The sequence below is a fragment of the Protopterus annectens genome, chromosome 1.part1 (assembly GCF_019279795.1).
Source record: "Protopterus annectens isolate FY-2018-M chromosome 1.part1, PAN1.0, whole genome shotgun sequence".
In the NCBI taxonomy this organism is placed as follows: domain Eukaryota; kingdom Metazoa; phylum Chordata; order Ceratodontiformes; family Protopteridae; genus Protopterus; species Protopterus annectens.
Genome location: NC_056726.1, coordinates 1760112812 through 1760130888, shown reverse-complemented (window position 1 = coordinate 1760130888; position 18077 = coordinate 1760112812). Strand labels below are relative to the sequence as shown.

General features: G+C 41.2%; 1 protein-coding gene across 1 annotated transcript in view; it reads right to left on the bottom strand.

Annotated features, from left to right (window-relative positions):
* The window catches only part of MAP3K6 (mitogen-activated protein kinase kinase kinase 6), a 1891200-nt gene that overhangs the window by 724397 nt on the left and 1148726 nt on the right, over window positions 1-18077 (bottom strand). The window contains exon 18 of the mRNA XM_044084347.1: window positions 14632-14737. Within this exon, the coding sequence (XP_043940282.1) occupies window positions 14632-14737 (106 nt within the window). The remainder of the gene's footprint in view (window positions 1-14631; window positions 14738-18077) is intronic.

Genomic DNA, 18077 nt, shown 5'->3' with positions numbered 1-18077 from the left:
TCATCCTCCCAAAGTGTACATCCCCCCACTGGTGCTAGTGGTGAGAAATGAGGCTCCTGGATTACTGGGCCAGTGCAGGGGCATCACAATCAGCACCGACTGCCCTTATACAAGACAGACACAGGTGACACCCCCCAGGGTAAATTTACAGTCTCCCATCCAGTTGTCGAAGTCAGTAGTCTCCAACCTTTTTTGCATCATGGACCGGTTTCATGTAAGGCAATTTTTCACTGACTGGACACTGTGCATGCATAATAAGCAAGCAATGATGCCCGACAGAGTGTGTTAATGTGCAATTAACACCCACCCCGGGGTATTATGAAGCCTAAGACCACAGGAGGAGGGCCTCTACACTCCTGGCATTAATTACACATTAATACACACCCTGGAGGGCATTATTGCACCTAGACTGCAGAATTGGCTCTCTGTAAAATTGTTGTGTTGTACCTATTTATTTTTTTAAGTACTACATTATTTTGTTTATATATTTTTGATGTAAAACAGTTCCTCAGCCGAATGTTTCAAACTTGATATAGTATATGTTAATGGTGTTGGAGGAAGCAGTTTACATTCAAATTATAACACTTAAAAATATTCAGGCACTTACTTTATTTTTTGGTCTCTTACTCCTAAAACGTTTGGTTTGTTGCCAGTCGGTGGGAGATTGAAGTTACTAAGTAATGGCATGCATATATATTTAGTTTCAGACTATTATTTTCTTCAGAAAATTCATACTAACGCAAATCCTTTTATTTAAGCAAGTTTATAATTTTATAAGAGCAGTAATTAAAAATTTGTTCCTATTCTTGAGCCTTTGTTCCCTCCTTATTTTAGGATTTATCCAGATTTCTTCAGCTGAAAGGTCCAGAGGTATGCAAACCTCTTTACTATCACTCTCCCTCACTCTCTCGTGCGTACCTCTGTTTCAGAAACTGCATACTAATACAAATCCTAATAATCAAGTAAAATATGTTCCTATTTTGAGCCGTTGTCCACTGTTTATTTTAGGTTTATCCAGATATTTTGAGCTAAGAGTCAACAGAGCATACCTTTTAACTGTCCAGATTTTTGTAGAATGTCCAGATTTTTGTCTCATCTGTTTGGTCCCATCCTCATGAAATGTATAGTCTTTCGGCAAATGACTGGGGATTGATTGAAGTCTTTAAATAATGAGAGGTGTTTGAGTTTCAGACTTCATATCATTCAGATAATATACGTGCTAATGGAAACCCTGTTGTTCTAGCAACTTTCTAAGTTTATAAGAGCAGTATTTAAAATCTGTCCATATTTCTGGTCATTTGTCCCTCGTTATTTGTGGCTCTGTCCAGACTTCTTGTATGGAGATGTTGAGAGGTATAGCTGACAGTTACGCAAACCTCTTAACTGATGCTGCTGCCAGGGGTCACACTCTCTCTCTCTCTCTCTCTCTCTCACTCACCCACACACAATCTCTTCTGCTTTCTGTCTGCGTGTGTGTGAATGCGTGCACAAAACACACAACCACACCCACACACACATACATGCACACACACACATTTTTTCAGTTTCATTTATTTTTATTTTACATTAACTAAACAGCAAAAGTTCTACTTATCGAGTGTATAATAATGACTCGATCATTCTCAGTGTTCATTCTCACACACACACACACACACACACACACACACACACACACACACACACATTCATGTATGCATTCACTCACATGTATACAGAAACATAAACACACACATACTCTTTTTTTCTGAACAGACAGGAGCTCAGAAAGAACATTTTTTTATTCTTTCTGTGCGGTTCGGTGGTTGGGGACTGCTGGTCTAAGTTATGCTTAAACAGGGTCATTGAGGAGCTCTATTTTACGTGAATTGAGAGTTTGTTTCAGAGGAGTGGCAGTCTCTGGGAGACATATCTGTTTCTTCAGCATGTCCTGTTAATGTCGCAGGCTAGGTTAAGATCCCTAGAGCGAGTGACTCTTGCACCATTTTACTTGCAGATGTGCATTTCCATTAGGGCAGGGTCCAAGACTGTAGGTCAGACACAAGCTGCCTCGCAGCAGCATATAAGATACAGAGTACAGTGACAGGGTATTTAGTCTGTCCATGAAGGTCATATGTTGAAGGCCCTGAAATTTCTTGGTAAGAAACCTTTGAGGTCTCTCCAGCTGCTTCAGGTGTTTGATGAGGTACATGCAGAATCCAATAGTAGTCTGATGAGGGATGAGTACAAGGGAGTTAGAACATCCTTAGCTCTGGATCCAGTGCCCTTACTTATGACAAGTTGTCTCAGGTTTCAACTTTCTGTTACCTAAGAAGTTAAGTTTGTTAGTGTTTCTGCCATTTCAGACTGAGTTAATCGAATGATATAACATTAAGTATCCTGTTTTTTTGCTTATTTTTTCAAGTTATTTATAGAACTTTGTCTACTGCATACTTTTCTAGCTAGTTTCACTGTGTGAGAGGTATTAACTGGAAATTGTCCACTTTTATTAAGCATCAGTTTGGGTTGTTTGATTCTGATAACTTGTTTGCAGTTAAAAGCTTTCTCTAGAGGCTCCTTTATCTTTTAAAACTTTCAATTAAAGGCTCACTGCTGCTTTTCAGCTATGAGAAACATTTCTGCAGTTTGTTTCTACCTAAGTAGTGTGGATATTTGTAGAATTGTCCATATTCAGGCTTGTGTTTGGACCTAGTGTTTGTGGAGACTGTGTGTCTGAGCACATATTCAGGGGCATCTTAGTTTAGCCAAAGCCATTAGGCATTTCAGTGAGAGAGGATTGTTTAAGGTCATTGGCTTACTGGGTCACCTGGACTACAGCTTAGAGTAAGCACCTCATTGGTTCTTTTGAGCTTTTTTTTAAAGTTGTCTCAGGTTTCAACTTTCTGTTACCTAAGAAGTTAAGTTTGTGAGTGTTTCTGCCATTTCACACTGAGCTAATCGAAGGAAGGACACTGTGCAAACTCGGATCTATAATATATAACATTAAGTATCCTGTTTTTGCTTATTTTTTTCAAGTTATCTATAGCACTTTGTGTACTGTATATTTTTCTAGCTAGTTTCACTGTGTGTGAGGTATTAACTGGAAATTGTCCACTTTTATTAAGCAACTGTTTGGGCTGTTTGATTCTGATAACTTGTTTGCAGTTAAAAACATTTCTTCAGGTTCTTTTCCACCCTCCCTCCCTATTTGTATGCTGTTCTTATAGTTGGTGGCTTTGCAGTTGCCCGCCCCTACTGTAAATTTGAGCTGGGACACTCCTCCCAATCTAGTGTTATTACCTCATTCTACCTAATACAGGGAGAACATTTGAGAATGCCAACCCAGTTAGTTTCTGCTCCTCCTTTCTCTCTTTCCACTTAGAAAAAAAAATTTCTAAGCTTCTTTCCTGCCTTTCCTGTGGGTAGTCTAGTCTGGATACATATTTGCTGTGTCCAGGACTGTTTGTGGGCTTCTGAGCCCCAAACCTTTCTGTGGTGGAGGGAAGCCTTCTAGCTTAATTTTGTTTCATAAAACTAGCCAGATTTTTAGTTTCAGCACTCAAGTCTGTTTGTTTGAGCTCAGCACTTGCTCAGAACTTGTAAGCACTAAATAAGCTAAAAATTACTACAGCACTCAACTTTCCGCACTTGTCTAGAGGAAAACAGTTTCTAGTAATTAACAAATAAGCACCTATCCAGGCATGTCTAAGGGTCATCTCCCGGTGTTTTCTCTTGTCTACCTGATGAATCTGGGCATCTTGGGGCAATGCAGCAATTGCCTCATGCACACAGACAACCCATTCTTCCTACCACCCAACACTACAACTTGTGAGAGATGCACTTATATAGCCAAACTGGAAGAAAAGCGCTGTCTTCACCCAAGACTGGACTAGACAGTCAAGAGGAGAATGTAAACACTTGCACCACACCACACTCATCACATAGTCCCTCAAAACCTACACCACCAAAACACACACATAGAAACATAGAAACTCTCTCCCTCCATCATACCTAACACGGAATCCTTTAAGACCCAACTTTTCTTACACCTATCCTTCAAATGGAAATGTTCTTGCTTTCACCCTATATAAATTCAAGGGATTTTCTCCACTAAGCCCTCTATACTCCAGCACCAATCTACTCTCTTATTTCATTTCTATTTTCCGCCAAAATGGTTTTAGCTGACTTTCAGTTGACTGTAAGTATGTAAATACTGTAAATATGTAATTACCTAAAGCAAAAAAAAAAATTGTTTTTGCACTCTTACTATGTATACTCTGCATTTCACATCTTCCTGACTATTTTGGACATTGTATTTTACATCTTGCATTATGTAACCTTGATTGTACTGCCTATGGAGCTTTTCTCTCCGGGCCTCCACTGAAAATGGGTACTTCGTGGCCCAGTGGACTTCCCCGGTAATCAAACTGAAAATAAAAATAAATAAATAAACAAAACACACACCTACATTTGCAGAGTCAGTAAAAACCTGCCCAAGCAACAGGGACCTCCAAAGCAGAAACACAAGCAACCTCCACACCCCAACACAACCCAAATGACATATAGCCCACAAACTCAGTGTGCCACTCAACCACAGCGCATAAGGCATAACAATGTACCCAACACTCTAGTCATAGGTGACTCTATAGTCAGGCACACTGATGTTCCACTCACCAGGCTAAACAAGGAGAAAGTTACTGTCAGCTGTCTGTCAGGTGCCAGGATCCGCCACTTAACGCATGCACTCAGGTCACTCCACAACAAGTACAAATATGACTCTGTCATTGGCCATGTTGGTGTGAATGACCTGAGATGTACTTCCCTGGACTACATGAAAAGGGATATGGAGGAGCTGTACGATCTTGTAGCCCAGGCAGGTATGACCCTAGCCCTGAGTAGCATCCTGCCATCACCCAGAATGATACCACAGTACAAGGACAAAATGATTGACTTCAGCAATTGGCTAAGCTCCTGGTGTCATTCTAAGGGGATCCAGTATCTGTCTGCCTGGGATGACATGATCGACAAACCACAATGCTTTGCCAGAGATGGCCTGCACCTGTCGCCCCTGGGATTCCGGATACTGGCTAAGGCTCTAGCCACCCCTACAGTGCCTTTTTTAGGCAAGGTTCAAATGACAAATTCACCACCGTAACAGATACAAGCAAGGAGAATCTGAGGGTATTGACATCTGTGAAGTGACAGAGACCTGGTTCAAGGCTCCACAGAGTACCCCTGCATTACCAAGCTATAATTCATACCACACCTTTCGGCCACCTAACCTGGACTGAAACACTAAAGGCGGAGATGTGTCCATATTCATTAAGGATATCCACACCTCCAGGCTAGTTGCTCAGCACAATGCATCCAAGATTATCCAAGTGCAACTAACTCTGGGCAAGACCGCAATCCAAACTGTAGCTTGCTACAGATCCCTCACCATGCCCCAGGATTCCCTCTCCTCATTTCTTGATACACTGGAAAATATTAGGGTACAACCTAACACTCTAATAATGGGCGATTTCAACTACTCTACCATTAACTGGGAAAACTACTCATGTACCAACTCTTGTGCTCAACGTTTTTCTGTAATTCATAAATTCCAATGCCTTGGATCAACTTATCCACACCCCCACCAGGGGCAGCAATATTCTAGACCTGGTTATTACCAACATGGGCAACCGGTGCTCCACACCAGAGGTCAACTCCTCATTGGTCAGATCCAACCACAAGCTAATCACCCTAGACATCCACATCCCCCCCCCCCCATTAGGGAAACCAACATAAAAATTTTCTTCAAAGCCAACTTCACGCTTCTTAAGACAGAAGTGGCAAACTTCACGACACCCATGCTGATGGACAATAGAGGTATGACTGCTGAATCCTACACAAATACACTTTATAAGCACTTACACGAGTACATGGATCATGCAATCCCTAACAGAACCAAGATGCTATCCTCCAAAAAAAGGAAGCCAATCTGGTGGTCCCCTGCCATAAACAAACTCTACAAAGGAAGAAAGAAACTGTTGCAAAAAAGAGTAAAATCCCATGATTGGAGGAACTCCCTGGTCAGCCTCAGTAAGAAGGTGAGATCTCTCATAAAATCCTCCAAAGCTAGTTATGAAAACAAAATCGACACTGACTCTAAAGACAACCACAAAGCATTCTATAGCTATGTCAAGAATCTCAATGGCAACACTCAGATCTGCTTCGAGTTACAGCACAATGGCACTAAATATACAGAACCAACTGATATTGCAAACATCCTGGCAGATAGGTTCAGTGGTAACTTTACCACCCTCTCATCCCCTAAAGGGCCCATCTCTATACCGGAAGAATGCAAAGTTCCTGTAATCATGGCTGTACAGGTAAAAAACACACTCTCCAAAGCCAAGAACACAGCATCCATGGGACCTGACAACATCCCAGCTGAATTCTACATGAAATACAGAATGAACTGGCACCCCACCTAAGTACCATGTTTAATCATAGCCTCACCTCAGGCTATGTGCCCACTGAATGGTGCACAGTAACAGTTATCCCACTCCACATAGGGGGAGCCACCATGGACCCCGGAAACTACCGCCCCATTAACCTGACGAGCCTGGTCTGCAAGGCTATGGAAAGTATCATTATGGAACTTATAAACAATGACACTGGTAATCTCCAAACTCAGGACCCCACCCAGTTCAGGTTTGTAAAAGGCAGATCATGTCTCCTAAACCTAATAGAGTTCTTTGAGGCAGTCACCAAAGCCGTAGATGAGGGTAAGGTGGTTCACACAACCTATCTAGATCTCGCCAAGGCTTTCGACACAATCCCCCACTCTGGAATTATAGATAAACTCAGTAAACTAGGTATAAATGGTCACAAGATGGGTTGCCAACTGGCTCACTGACAGAACCCACACTGTGAAAGTAGCAGACTCCAAATCCAACTTCAGACCAGTGACAAGTGGAGTACCACAGGGTTCAGTCCTGGGTCCTCTCCTATTTGGTATCTACTTCTTTGAAGTACAGGCTAACACAGAAGGTCTTTGGCTAACAAAGTTTGCAGATGACTGCAAACTAGGCGCCATAATCAAACCTTCAAAAGATGCGGACATCCTACAAAAGGGCCTCACTGAGACAGATGCCTGGTGTCAAAGCCATGGCCTCAAGCTCAATGCAAAAAGTGCATTGTCATCCCTTTTGGTAAAAACACTATACACATGAACTACCACATAGGCGGTAGTCTACTTAACACTGAAAGTGGGATAAGACACCTTGGGACACAGGTGGACAGTAGTCTCTTCTTTGATAATTACATCGCCACAGTAGTTAGGAAATCCTTCTACATGGCACACCTCATCACAAAAGGTTTCTCATCCAGGAAAAAGGAGGTCATTGTTCCCCTATACTCGTCACTCATTAGACTCATTATAGAGTACAATGCCCCTTTTGGTATGTACCTCACAAGACATCTACAACAACTGGAAAGGCTGCATAAATACCTCACAAAGAGGATTACTGGCCTCAAACATATGCCCTACACAGACCGTCTCAAAAAACTGCAGCTTTACTCCATTGCATATCACCTACTCAGAGGCAATCTCTGCCTAATACACAAAGCTATGTCAAACCCAGAGCTTTTGGTCATGCTCCACTTAAAGAAAGCCCAATCCCTCCAAGCTATACACTCTAGGGACATAAACCTTGTCACCACAATAAACAGAACATGCCGGAGGGATAGATTTCTGTCCCAGAGACTTCCCATACTCTGAAACAAACTACCTATCTATATCAAACAAAGCTCCTCATTAGCACTCTTGATGAAAAATCTTGATGATTGGATGGGAGATAGGAAATTCACCCAAGGGGATCACTTCTGTGGCTCTGCTTGACAGTGGCACAGGAAAATGTGACACTTAACTGGCTATGTCAATGTATCAAGCCTGGCTAACTCTCTCTAGAATGTGTAAAAATCTGTTAACCAGTTTACTGTGTAATTTAATTTAATCCTGACTTATGCTCGGGATTAACTCTAACCTGTGGAACTTGTTTAACTTGCTTACTTATGTAATCACTGTAAATAGTCTGTAATATGTAATGTTGGTATTATGTAATGCTGTATCTGCTTACTCTTGGAGCTTTTCTCCCCAGACCTCTGCTGAAAATGGACATGCATCCAGTCGGACTATCCCGGTCAACAAATGTAAAATAGTAAATAAAATAATTTTCTTGGGTGGCAAAAGCCAAGGTACCTTTTGGCTAGGCTTATATGGGCCCTAGGGCCAACAGCCTAGTACCTACCTATGAACCTATGTGCATCACAGAAGACCTTCCTTACCACTGTGGACACATGGTGATCAAAGTTAATGTTGCTGTCAAAATGTGTTCCCAAATCTCTCATCACAGGCTAAAGGGGTTTTGTTAATACTGTAATTTGCAAGGACTTCCCCTTTGCCGAAAGGGATGACAAAGCATTTTTTTTGCGTTTAGTTTAAGACCATGGCTTTGGCACCAGTCATTTGTCTGTGTAAGAGCTTTTTGTAGTATGCCAACATTATTGGGGGACTCAATGACTGCATCAAGGTTTTAGTCATCAGCAAACTTGGTAAGCCACAGGACATATATTTTCTCCTGGACTTCTGAGAAACAGATTCCAAACAGTAGGGGACCCAACACAGATCTTGTAGTATACCACTGGTAACTGGTCTGCTGGTAGAGGTGGAATCCCCAACCTTGACTGTATGCATTCTGTCAGTGAGCCAGTTTCCTACTCAGCTAGTGACATAGGTTCATAAGTTCATAGATTAGTACTAAGCTAACTGCCCTTGTGAGCCATTTTAAGCTTAGCCAATTATCCCTTGTGAGACTCAAACCCTGCACCTTGTGTTTGTAAGGCAAACACCTTAACAATTAGGCCACCCCTCCAACCCAGGATTAATTCCCAGCTGGGTGAGTTTCTCAATGATGACTGAGTGGGGGATTGTGTCAATAGCCTTGGCTAAGTCAAGATAGGCAGTATGCACTGTTTTGCTTTCATCCAGGGATTTCGTGACATTCTCAAAGAAGCCAACCAGAGTTAATAAGCATAATCTACCCTTAATTATGCCAAACTGGGTAAGGTAAAGAGTTTGAAGGTCACCTATGGCTTTGTTGATAAGGTCTCTGCCTCTTTAATTTCTCCAAATCTTTTGGGTTTCTAATACCGTGACAGGAATGGACCCCACTCCTAAGTCAAGGTATAATTAAAGTTCATGAAATTAGTATTTGATGTTAGCCAGAAGTGCTCTTTGCAGCACCTGTAATGTACTTAGTAATGACCCCTTCTGCAATTCATATGGAGTTGCATATATCGTTAACATATCTAAGTATGATTGTAAATTATTTTTATAATACCCATTGTTCCTACTACTTCTATAACTGTTTGGGTATCTTTCGTCTACATTGCTCTCATTTCTGCCTGCAAATCTGGTACTTTATTGACTTTGTGTCTCTGTATGTAAGATACTGTAGTCACTGGGTGCAGTGATTTCAGTAATCAATACTGCTTTTGTCTTCCTTTCATGGACTACTATATCTGGTTTTCTTGCATCTGTTTTTGAACTGTTGATAATTAATGATCCTATGCGATATAAACTTCATCATTTTCTATGATGCTTTGTGTGGCTCATGTTTCCGGTGTTTTCCAGGCACTGTAAGACTTGCTTCATGATTAGTGATAAAATAGCTTTGTTCACCCCATAAATAAAAAGGAATATATATTTAAACTATATGCAGACTGCCACACGGAAAATGTTGTATATTTAGCAACGTGTCAATCATGCCCCAGTTACTATGTAGGGAAAACCAACTGTAAACTGAAAATTAGAATACAACATCACTTGTACAGTATTACGACAGAAAGATGAATGCAATGCTCTGTATGTGCATACTTCTAAGAATCCAACACACGCATTTAAATTTATGGTTATATAGGTTACTATGAGTAAAAAGGGGGGGGCATAGTGAAATGTCACCGAGTGTAATGAATTACACTGGATTATAGAGCTATCAGCAAATCATCCACCAGGGTTGAATACATGTATACCTTTAAGACCAGCCCTTAAGAAAAGGAGGGCAGTGAGATAATTGGTGGTTGTGTTTTTAAATGTATTTAAATAGACTTCATGAATGCTGTTTCATTGTCTGATGAAGGGTTATCCCGAAAGCGCTCACAGTTTTATTACCATTTTACCTGTTTTTATGGAATAAAAGTTAGTACAGCCTGTTTGGACTCAACTGTTTTCTTGGATTTACGTTGTTTTTTTTGGCAAGCAAGTCCTTAAGGAGAGGAAGAGAGAATTTTTATTCACACCTTATCAAGGAGGGCAACATACAGGGAGTACAGAGACCCCCTATGTTGGTGAGTACTAAGTCTAGGACATTTGAACCTCTTGCAGGGGTGCAGACTATCTGTTCCAGAACATTTGCTTTAACTAAGTCCAGGAACCTTAGAGCAAGCGTATTTGTGTTCATAAATGACTCCCAATCAATGGAAGGATAGCTGAAATCATGAATGACTAAGGTGTGTGGCTGTGCAGTGAGGGACTCAAGTAGGTCCAGGTAGGCAGAGTGGTTCTCATGGTTCTAACAATGACATGGAAGGGGTTTTACCAACAGTTAGTTGGACTTGGAGTAGCTCTAGGGAGTCATTCTGTTTGACCAGTCTCGATGTGTATTTGTTTTTAATGAAGATGGACACACCTCCACCTCTGGTTCTTTCATGCTCGTTTTGAGGTCTGAACTTGTGCAAAGCACTGTAGCTTTGCATGGCTGGGGTGCTCTTTGTGGCCTTGACCCATGTCTCTGTGACTGCACAGACATCGGCATCTTCCAAGGTAAGGAGCGCTTCCAGTGAGTGCAGTTTCAGATTTAGACTCTTAGCATTAAACAGCATAACCTTGAGTTTGTCTCTAGTGGAATTTTTTTACATCAGAATTTTGTTATCATGACATTGCCTTAAAAAAGCACTATGGGGGAAGCAAGTACCTTTGCCAGTAACCAAAAGCCAACAGGTGACAGGTGAAGACCATCTCTGGCAAAGCAGTGTGGTCTGTTGACCATATCTTCCCAGGCTGACAGATACAGGATCCCCCTGAATGACACCAGAAGCTAAGCCAATTGTTGAAGTCAATCATTTTTTTGTTTATACTGAGGCATCATCTTGGGTGAAGGTAGAATCCTACTTTGGGCTAGGGACATGCCTGTCTGGGACACATAATCTGAGATCTCAGTCATATTTCTCTTCATATAGTCCAGTGAGGTAAGTCTCAAGTCATTCACTCCAACATGGACTATGACAGAGTCATAACGGTATTTGTTGTTGAGAGACCTGAGTGCAGGTGTGATCTAACAGATCCTGGCACCTAACAGGTAGCTGACTGTGACCTACACCTTGTCCAGTCTGGTGAGGGAGACATCTGTGTGTCTCACTATGGATTCACCTATGCCCAAGACATTTGGTTTTTAGGTGTTCTGTCTTAGGGGCTTATTGGCTGAGACACTGTTGTGTGTATTGTCATGTAGAGAGGATTTTGTTTGGTCTGCAGTGTGTTCAGTAGATCTGTGCTTGGGAGGTCTCTGATCTTTACGTAGGCTTTTAGCGAGTACCTCCATGCATATGGGTTTATGTGTTGTGAGCTTGTTATGTGCAAGAGGTGAAGTGTGTGTGCTGACAACCTGTTTGATATCTGGTTTGTTGTTATGTGAGAGAATTGATTCCAAATTCATAGTATACATACATCTCTCACATGTTGTACTTGTTTGTTTTAGGAGTAACTGGTTGTCAGTATACATGAGGCAATTGCTACATTGCCTCAAGGGGTCTATATTATAACCGCAAAAGCCCTTTTCAGTGACTACGTAAACGTCAACACATATTGCGCCAAATGCCCTAAACTGCAAAATTCAAAATCTCGAATCATCATAGTTGGCACTTCTGTGGTATAGCTCCGTACAGTAAGTGTGTGATAGTTACGGACCTTAGGATTAGGGTGCGGGTTAAGGTAAGTGCATACTTGATAGTATATGCAAGCTTTACTTTAGGGTTAGAAGTAGGGTTTCAGTTAGTGTATGTATGGGGTTTATTTATTTTGTTTGGGTGGGTAGTATGTAGCGGGCGGTGGGGTTGGCCAACTATGACAATTCGAGATTTTGTATTTCGTGGTTTAGGGCATTTGGTGTTATTCACGGTTCGCGCAATATGTGTCCATGTTTACGTATTCTCTGAAAAGGGCTTTCGTGGTTATGATATAGACCTACCTCAGGATGCCCATGTCAATCAGGCTGGCTGGAGAGTGGGAAACTGTCCATCCATTATGGCAAGTATATAATGTAGTAACTAGTGGAAAGTGGGCTAGATGAACCAGGTTTTGCTGTAAGACTAACAAAAAGCATATATTCTATGGAGGCTAGGGGAAGAGAACTGATTCAATGTTTCACAATGCACAACTGAGTTGCACGCAGCGCAGCAATGCAATCTTTGAGCAGTTCCAGTAAATTGAGTGCAAACCTGTGCAAACATGATGCTTAAATGTAAGTGAAGTTAAATGATTTTGAATAAAGTAAACAAAGGCAAAGCCGAAGACTAAGCCTTACTCCAGCAATCCCCAACTCAGATCGGTCCTTTGCTGCACACTTCTGCCACAAGGGAGCATAATGTAATGCTTAATGTAAGATGGCTGGTTTTAGTGCTCAAATGACATCAAGCAGTCTAGATTCAGGAAGCCTGAATCTAGCCTGTGCTATAAATTGCAGAGGCACTAGAAAATCAAAGTGCAGAAAATCACTGGCAAACACCCATGCCCATTTAGCAACAAACGTCAATATGATAAAATCACTTTGATACCTATTTTACACTTTTGAGTGGCTAGTCTTGCCACAGCACACAGTCAGTGGTCATATTCTCCTATCTTGAGAACAGTGTGCACCACAGTAGATGCCCAAACCAGTTGGTCCATACAAGTCTTCCCCCTATAGGGCATCATTTAGAATCTGTGCTGCTGCTCACAGCCCTGTTTTGGGTGAGTTTGATATGAAAGTACTCAACATGTTTTTTTGAGTTGGGAAAAACACACAGAGACAGAGGGAGAACATGCAAATTCCAAATAGGCAATGGCTGGAAGCCAGGATCAACCCTTTTACCTTGTGCATGGACGGAGAAGACCTTAACCATTATGGTAACTGATGTTTGGGTGGCACAGTGGTGCAGAGGTTAGCACTGTCACCTCACAGCAAGCAATCCTCCTGTTGATTCTTATCTAGGGTGCCTTCTGTGCGGAGTCTGCATGTCCTTCCTATGTTCATGTGGGTTTCCTCCAGGTGCTTTGGTTTCCTTCCATTTTACAAAGGCATACATCTGGACAGCTGAAAATGGCCTCTGTCCCAGTCAGACTTTCCCAGTAAACAAATGTTAAATAAATAAATCCTAGTCAATATATTAGCAGACACTTTTAGTGTAAACTTTACCCCTCTACCACACTGTTATCCCAGCTACCTATGAATATTAAATTTAGGATCCATGTCAAAGGTTAAAAATAATACTTTCTTGGGGCCAGAAAACATGCAATATTGCATTTTCATTAGAGCCAAGTGTGCACTATCTGAGCCTTCAGTTAAATATTCAACCCCAACCTGTCTACAGTGTTTGTGCCTGCTGCCTGGAGAACAGCCACTATTACTCCTCTACTCAAGGGTGGCCCCTTTACAGATACAGGTAGTTGTAGGTCCATCCAGGCATACCAGCCTTATATGCAAAGCCATGGATTGTACCAGATTAGAACTCATTTATGCAGAGAGAGGCAACTTAACTAACTAGACTCCACACAGTTTGGTTTTGTGATGGGCAGGTCCATCTCTCGGGGACAGTTAATTGCAAAGGGAATATCTTCATGAGCTAAATAAATTGTACTACCCTATGTATTCTGGATCTATATTAGATCACCGAATGCTTAAAAAAGTGAACGGTGATTAATCAATCCTATGTAAAAAAAAAAAAAAAAAGAAAAAAGAAAACACTTTAAACATTACATTAAGTGGGGGGCTGCACCCCCCCCACTTAAATATACCAAGTCCGAGACCGCACTACAGTGCCGAAAATGGCAAAGTAATGAAGCGGCCAATTGAATTCTTTCCCAGGGAAAGAATTCACTTAAAAGCCGCTTCGATATTTTGCCATTTCAGTCTTTTAAGTTCGGCCAAGGCACATTCGAAAGAATGCGTTTCGGTCTTCTAATAGGGAATCTGTATTCTTCTCTTATCAGACCCACCATCAAGGACAATATCCCTTTACAATGGACTTTGCAAACCAACGTGTCGACTGCATTCGATCTTGATCAACATGAAGTTGTTTCAAAGACTTCTTCAGAACCCTGACGCCCTGGTTCTGAAGAAGTCCTAAGAAGTTTAAAGATTGAAAGTGCTCAACCTTGAATAAAAAAAATGTGGTTATTTTATTATTCCTGCATGTCCTGTAATTTTTGGAGGGAATTTTTTTGTTATTCAAATTCTGTAAATTATTAACTCATTTTCCTCATGGCAGTACATGGAATGCAATGACTCCATAGCATCTCTTTTCTCTACAGATGGTGTGCATTATCAGATTGCCAAAGTTACTTCTTTATCTCACCTGTAAAAGTTTCAGTGCAAGGATTGATGCCTGCCAGCCGCTTGGACGTCCCAAAGTCTGAGATTTTCAGCACTCCACTGTAAGTGTTGATCAGCACATTGTCTCCCTGCATACAAAAAATGAAAAGCAAAGCATACTGATTCAGTATAATGGCATGACTCCACATTTATAAAATGACAGCAGTTATTGATTCATTACAACCATAGTTCATAGTGACGTCTACAGAAGCTTCTGCAGTTTCATCTTACCGATGCTGCTAGGTGTCTAATACCTAAAATCAGTGAATTTGTCTATAATGCCTACGTGGGGTATTGTATCAAAAGTAAACTAATAACCAAAGAAAGCTGGCAAGGTAGAAGCACATACGAAACTAGTAACCACAAAGATATGCCTCTGCTATGGTACCCAAAGATGTCACAGAAAAGTCAGAGGAAAAAGTAAAATAAAATTTTATTACAGTCATTAAGTGTTTTCATCTTCAAATAAGATATCTTCAGAAAACCCTCCAAAAAAGTCCACTAGATTTAATACATACGACCTTCCTTTATCAAAGCCAAATTGTGATGTTTCGAGTGTTTGCAGGTTACCAAAGTCCTCATTTATCATGTCCATGATGATTCCTTCCAAGGCTTTACATATGAGATTGGTAAGGTTATGGGCCTGTAGTTACCCAGCTCAGTAGTTGGACCTCCTTTGTGCAGGGGAATGGCTGTAGCCATTTTCCATTCCTTGGGCACAAAACCCGAATGAAGGCTCGAGTTGAAAAGTGATTCAAGTGGACCAGGGAGTTCATGTTTCATGCTGTTTATTAAACATCCTGGAATGTTATCGGGGCCCATCGACACAGTGTTTATGGTCATGGAAAGTGCATTAATGACTCTAGTAATGGGTGGGGGATTGTGTTATGTGGTATTTCTTTTGGACTATCATTGGGGGAGAAATTTGAGCTGAACCTCTCAGCCAAAAGTTTGGCAATGGCTGCTGGTTTAGTGTGGGTGATGCCATTTACAATATGTTCTGCACACTGTCTTGTATTTCCTCTGACGTTACAGACATAGTTGTAGGAGGCTTTGTGGCTGTCCTTTTTTCTTCAGATTTTGCCTTTGAAGTATTAATTAACCCTCTTAGCTGCCTGTTTAGATTGGTCAGGGGGCTTTTTGTATGTATGGCTTTGTTTCTTGTACTTTGGTCAATTTTTTTTTCTTTTGTTATATGACCGATTTATAGTGTGATTCCACTAGGGTGGCTTGTCTTTTCAGTTTGTCTTGTTCTTAAAATGAGTGGGCACAGCTCCCTCTATACAGCTATCAATATGGCTGTACAGAGAATCTGCAAATAGCTCAGGGTATTCTATAGTGTTTACTAGGTATTGGGGTGCTTGGAATTTAGCCAAGGTGCTGCTTAATAGAGAGAGGTTAGCTTTGGAATAGGTCCTAAAGGTTTTTGGTTTTGCTGGATCCACTGATTTAATTTTTATTTCAAGTAATACTGCCTAATGTTCATATCTGATGAACGAAGATATTACATTGGGTGAGGAACATTGCCCCCCCCCCCATGTTCTTAAGTATAAGGTCAAGGATATTTGTAGCCCTAGTAGTAGAATGGACCAACTGTTCCAGGATGTTGGTATTAACAAAAGTTTAAGAATCACTGGGCTTGTAGATTAGAAAAGGTGTAAGATTCCCAATCTATACAGGGGTAGTTGAGATCACCCATGAATATCATATTGGGTTGAACAGTGATGGACTCTAGCACATTGTGTTAGGTAGTATGGGTTTCCTGGGACATGGAGGGGGACCTTTATGTTGCAGGGATGTGGTACACTACCCTGTTTATGGTGACTTGCACATGTATGGGTTCCGGTGGGTCATACACTTTAGCTAGTCTGGATGTGAGATTAGTCTTAATAAAGACTGACACTCCTCTGCCATTAGTACTCTCATTTGCAGTAGCTGGTCTAAAGGTGTAAAAGGCATTATAACCTTGCATTGCTGGGGTACTTTCAGTGACTTTAAACCATGTCTCTGTTACTACAGAGATGTATACAATCCCCAAGGAGAGGAAGGCTTGCTGGGAGCTGAGTTTCTTATTAAGACTTTTAGCATTGAGCAGTACCACCTTCAGATATTCCTTCATAGGTTCAGTTAAGTCAGTAGGTTTATTAGCTTGCCATTGCCTAAACACGGCACTATGGGGGGTTGAAAAGGTCTTTGCCAATATCAGAAAGCCTAGAAGGGATAAGTGCAGACCATCCCTGGCAAAGCAGCGTGGTCTGTCAACCATGACCTCCCATGCCATCAAACACTGAATATTGTACCACCCTGGATTGACACCAAAAGCTAAGCCAATTGTTAAAATCAATCATTTTCTATTTGTAATGTTGCATCATCCTTGGAAAAGGTCATATGCTGCTCTGTGCTAGGCTCACATCTGCCTGAGTCACACAATCTGCAAGCTGGATCATGTCTCGCTTCATATAGTCAAGGGAGGTACATATCAGATTATTAACACCCACATGGACTATAACAGTGTTACTATGTGTAGCTGAGGGTGGTGTTTTAATGGAGTGTTTATGTGACTGCTGAGGACCCTTGTACTATGCAGGAGGTCTTAATGTTATAGAAAGGTTACCTGTAAGTGTCTTAGCATAAGTTATTTTATATATAAGGTTTTCACCCTGTACAGTAGGTGTGGTGCAAATATCACTGACATTCTCTATAGGATTAGATTTGGTTGTATAAGAGAGTTTTGCCTCCAGCATTAAAGTGTATTTACACCTCTCGCATACACTATCTGTTTTATTAAGAATAAGTGGGTTGTCAATGTACATGAGGCAATTGCTACAATACCTCAGAATACTCACCTCAACCAGACTGGCCACAGAGAGAGAGAGTCTGGAAGTGCACTTCCATGGTCACTGATTTATTAGGGAGGAGTGAGGAAAACTTAAAATATTGAACAAGTCAATAAAACAAGCAACTTGATGACCAACACTCAGCTACGAACAAACTAGAAGCTCTAGTAGAAAGAAAATCTGTCTAGAGTGTAATGTCACAAGAGTGCAGACCACAGACCAGAAAAAAGACACTTAGAATAAAGTACAGTTTTGTACCTACCATAAATGTAGATGTTCGAGTGCTAATACAGCTGCAGTCATAACAGATGGGTTCTCTTGCCGTCAGGCGGGTCCTCGGTCGGCCGAATTCCAAAGTCTAGGTCCGGCGTCGGTTGTCGCTTTCTTTCCTGACGTCAGTGCGACAGGGGTACATAAGACACAGCCGACGCCATTTTCTTCAGTCTTTCTTGCCCCAGATGTCAGGTGCCCCCAGAAGGAAGGCTATATATATGTATATATATATATATATATATATATATATATATATATATATATATATATATAATATATAATCATGCAATGCCATATAATCAAAAATCAGTAATTGCAA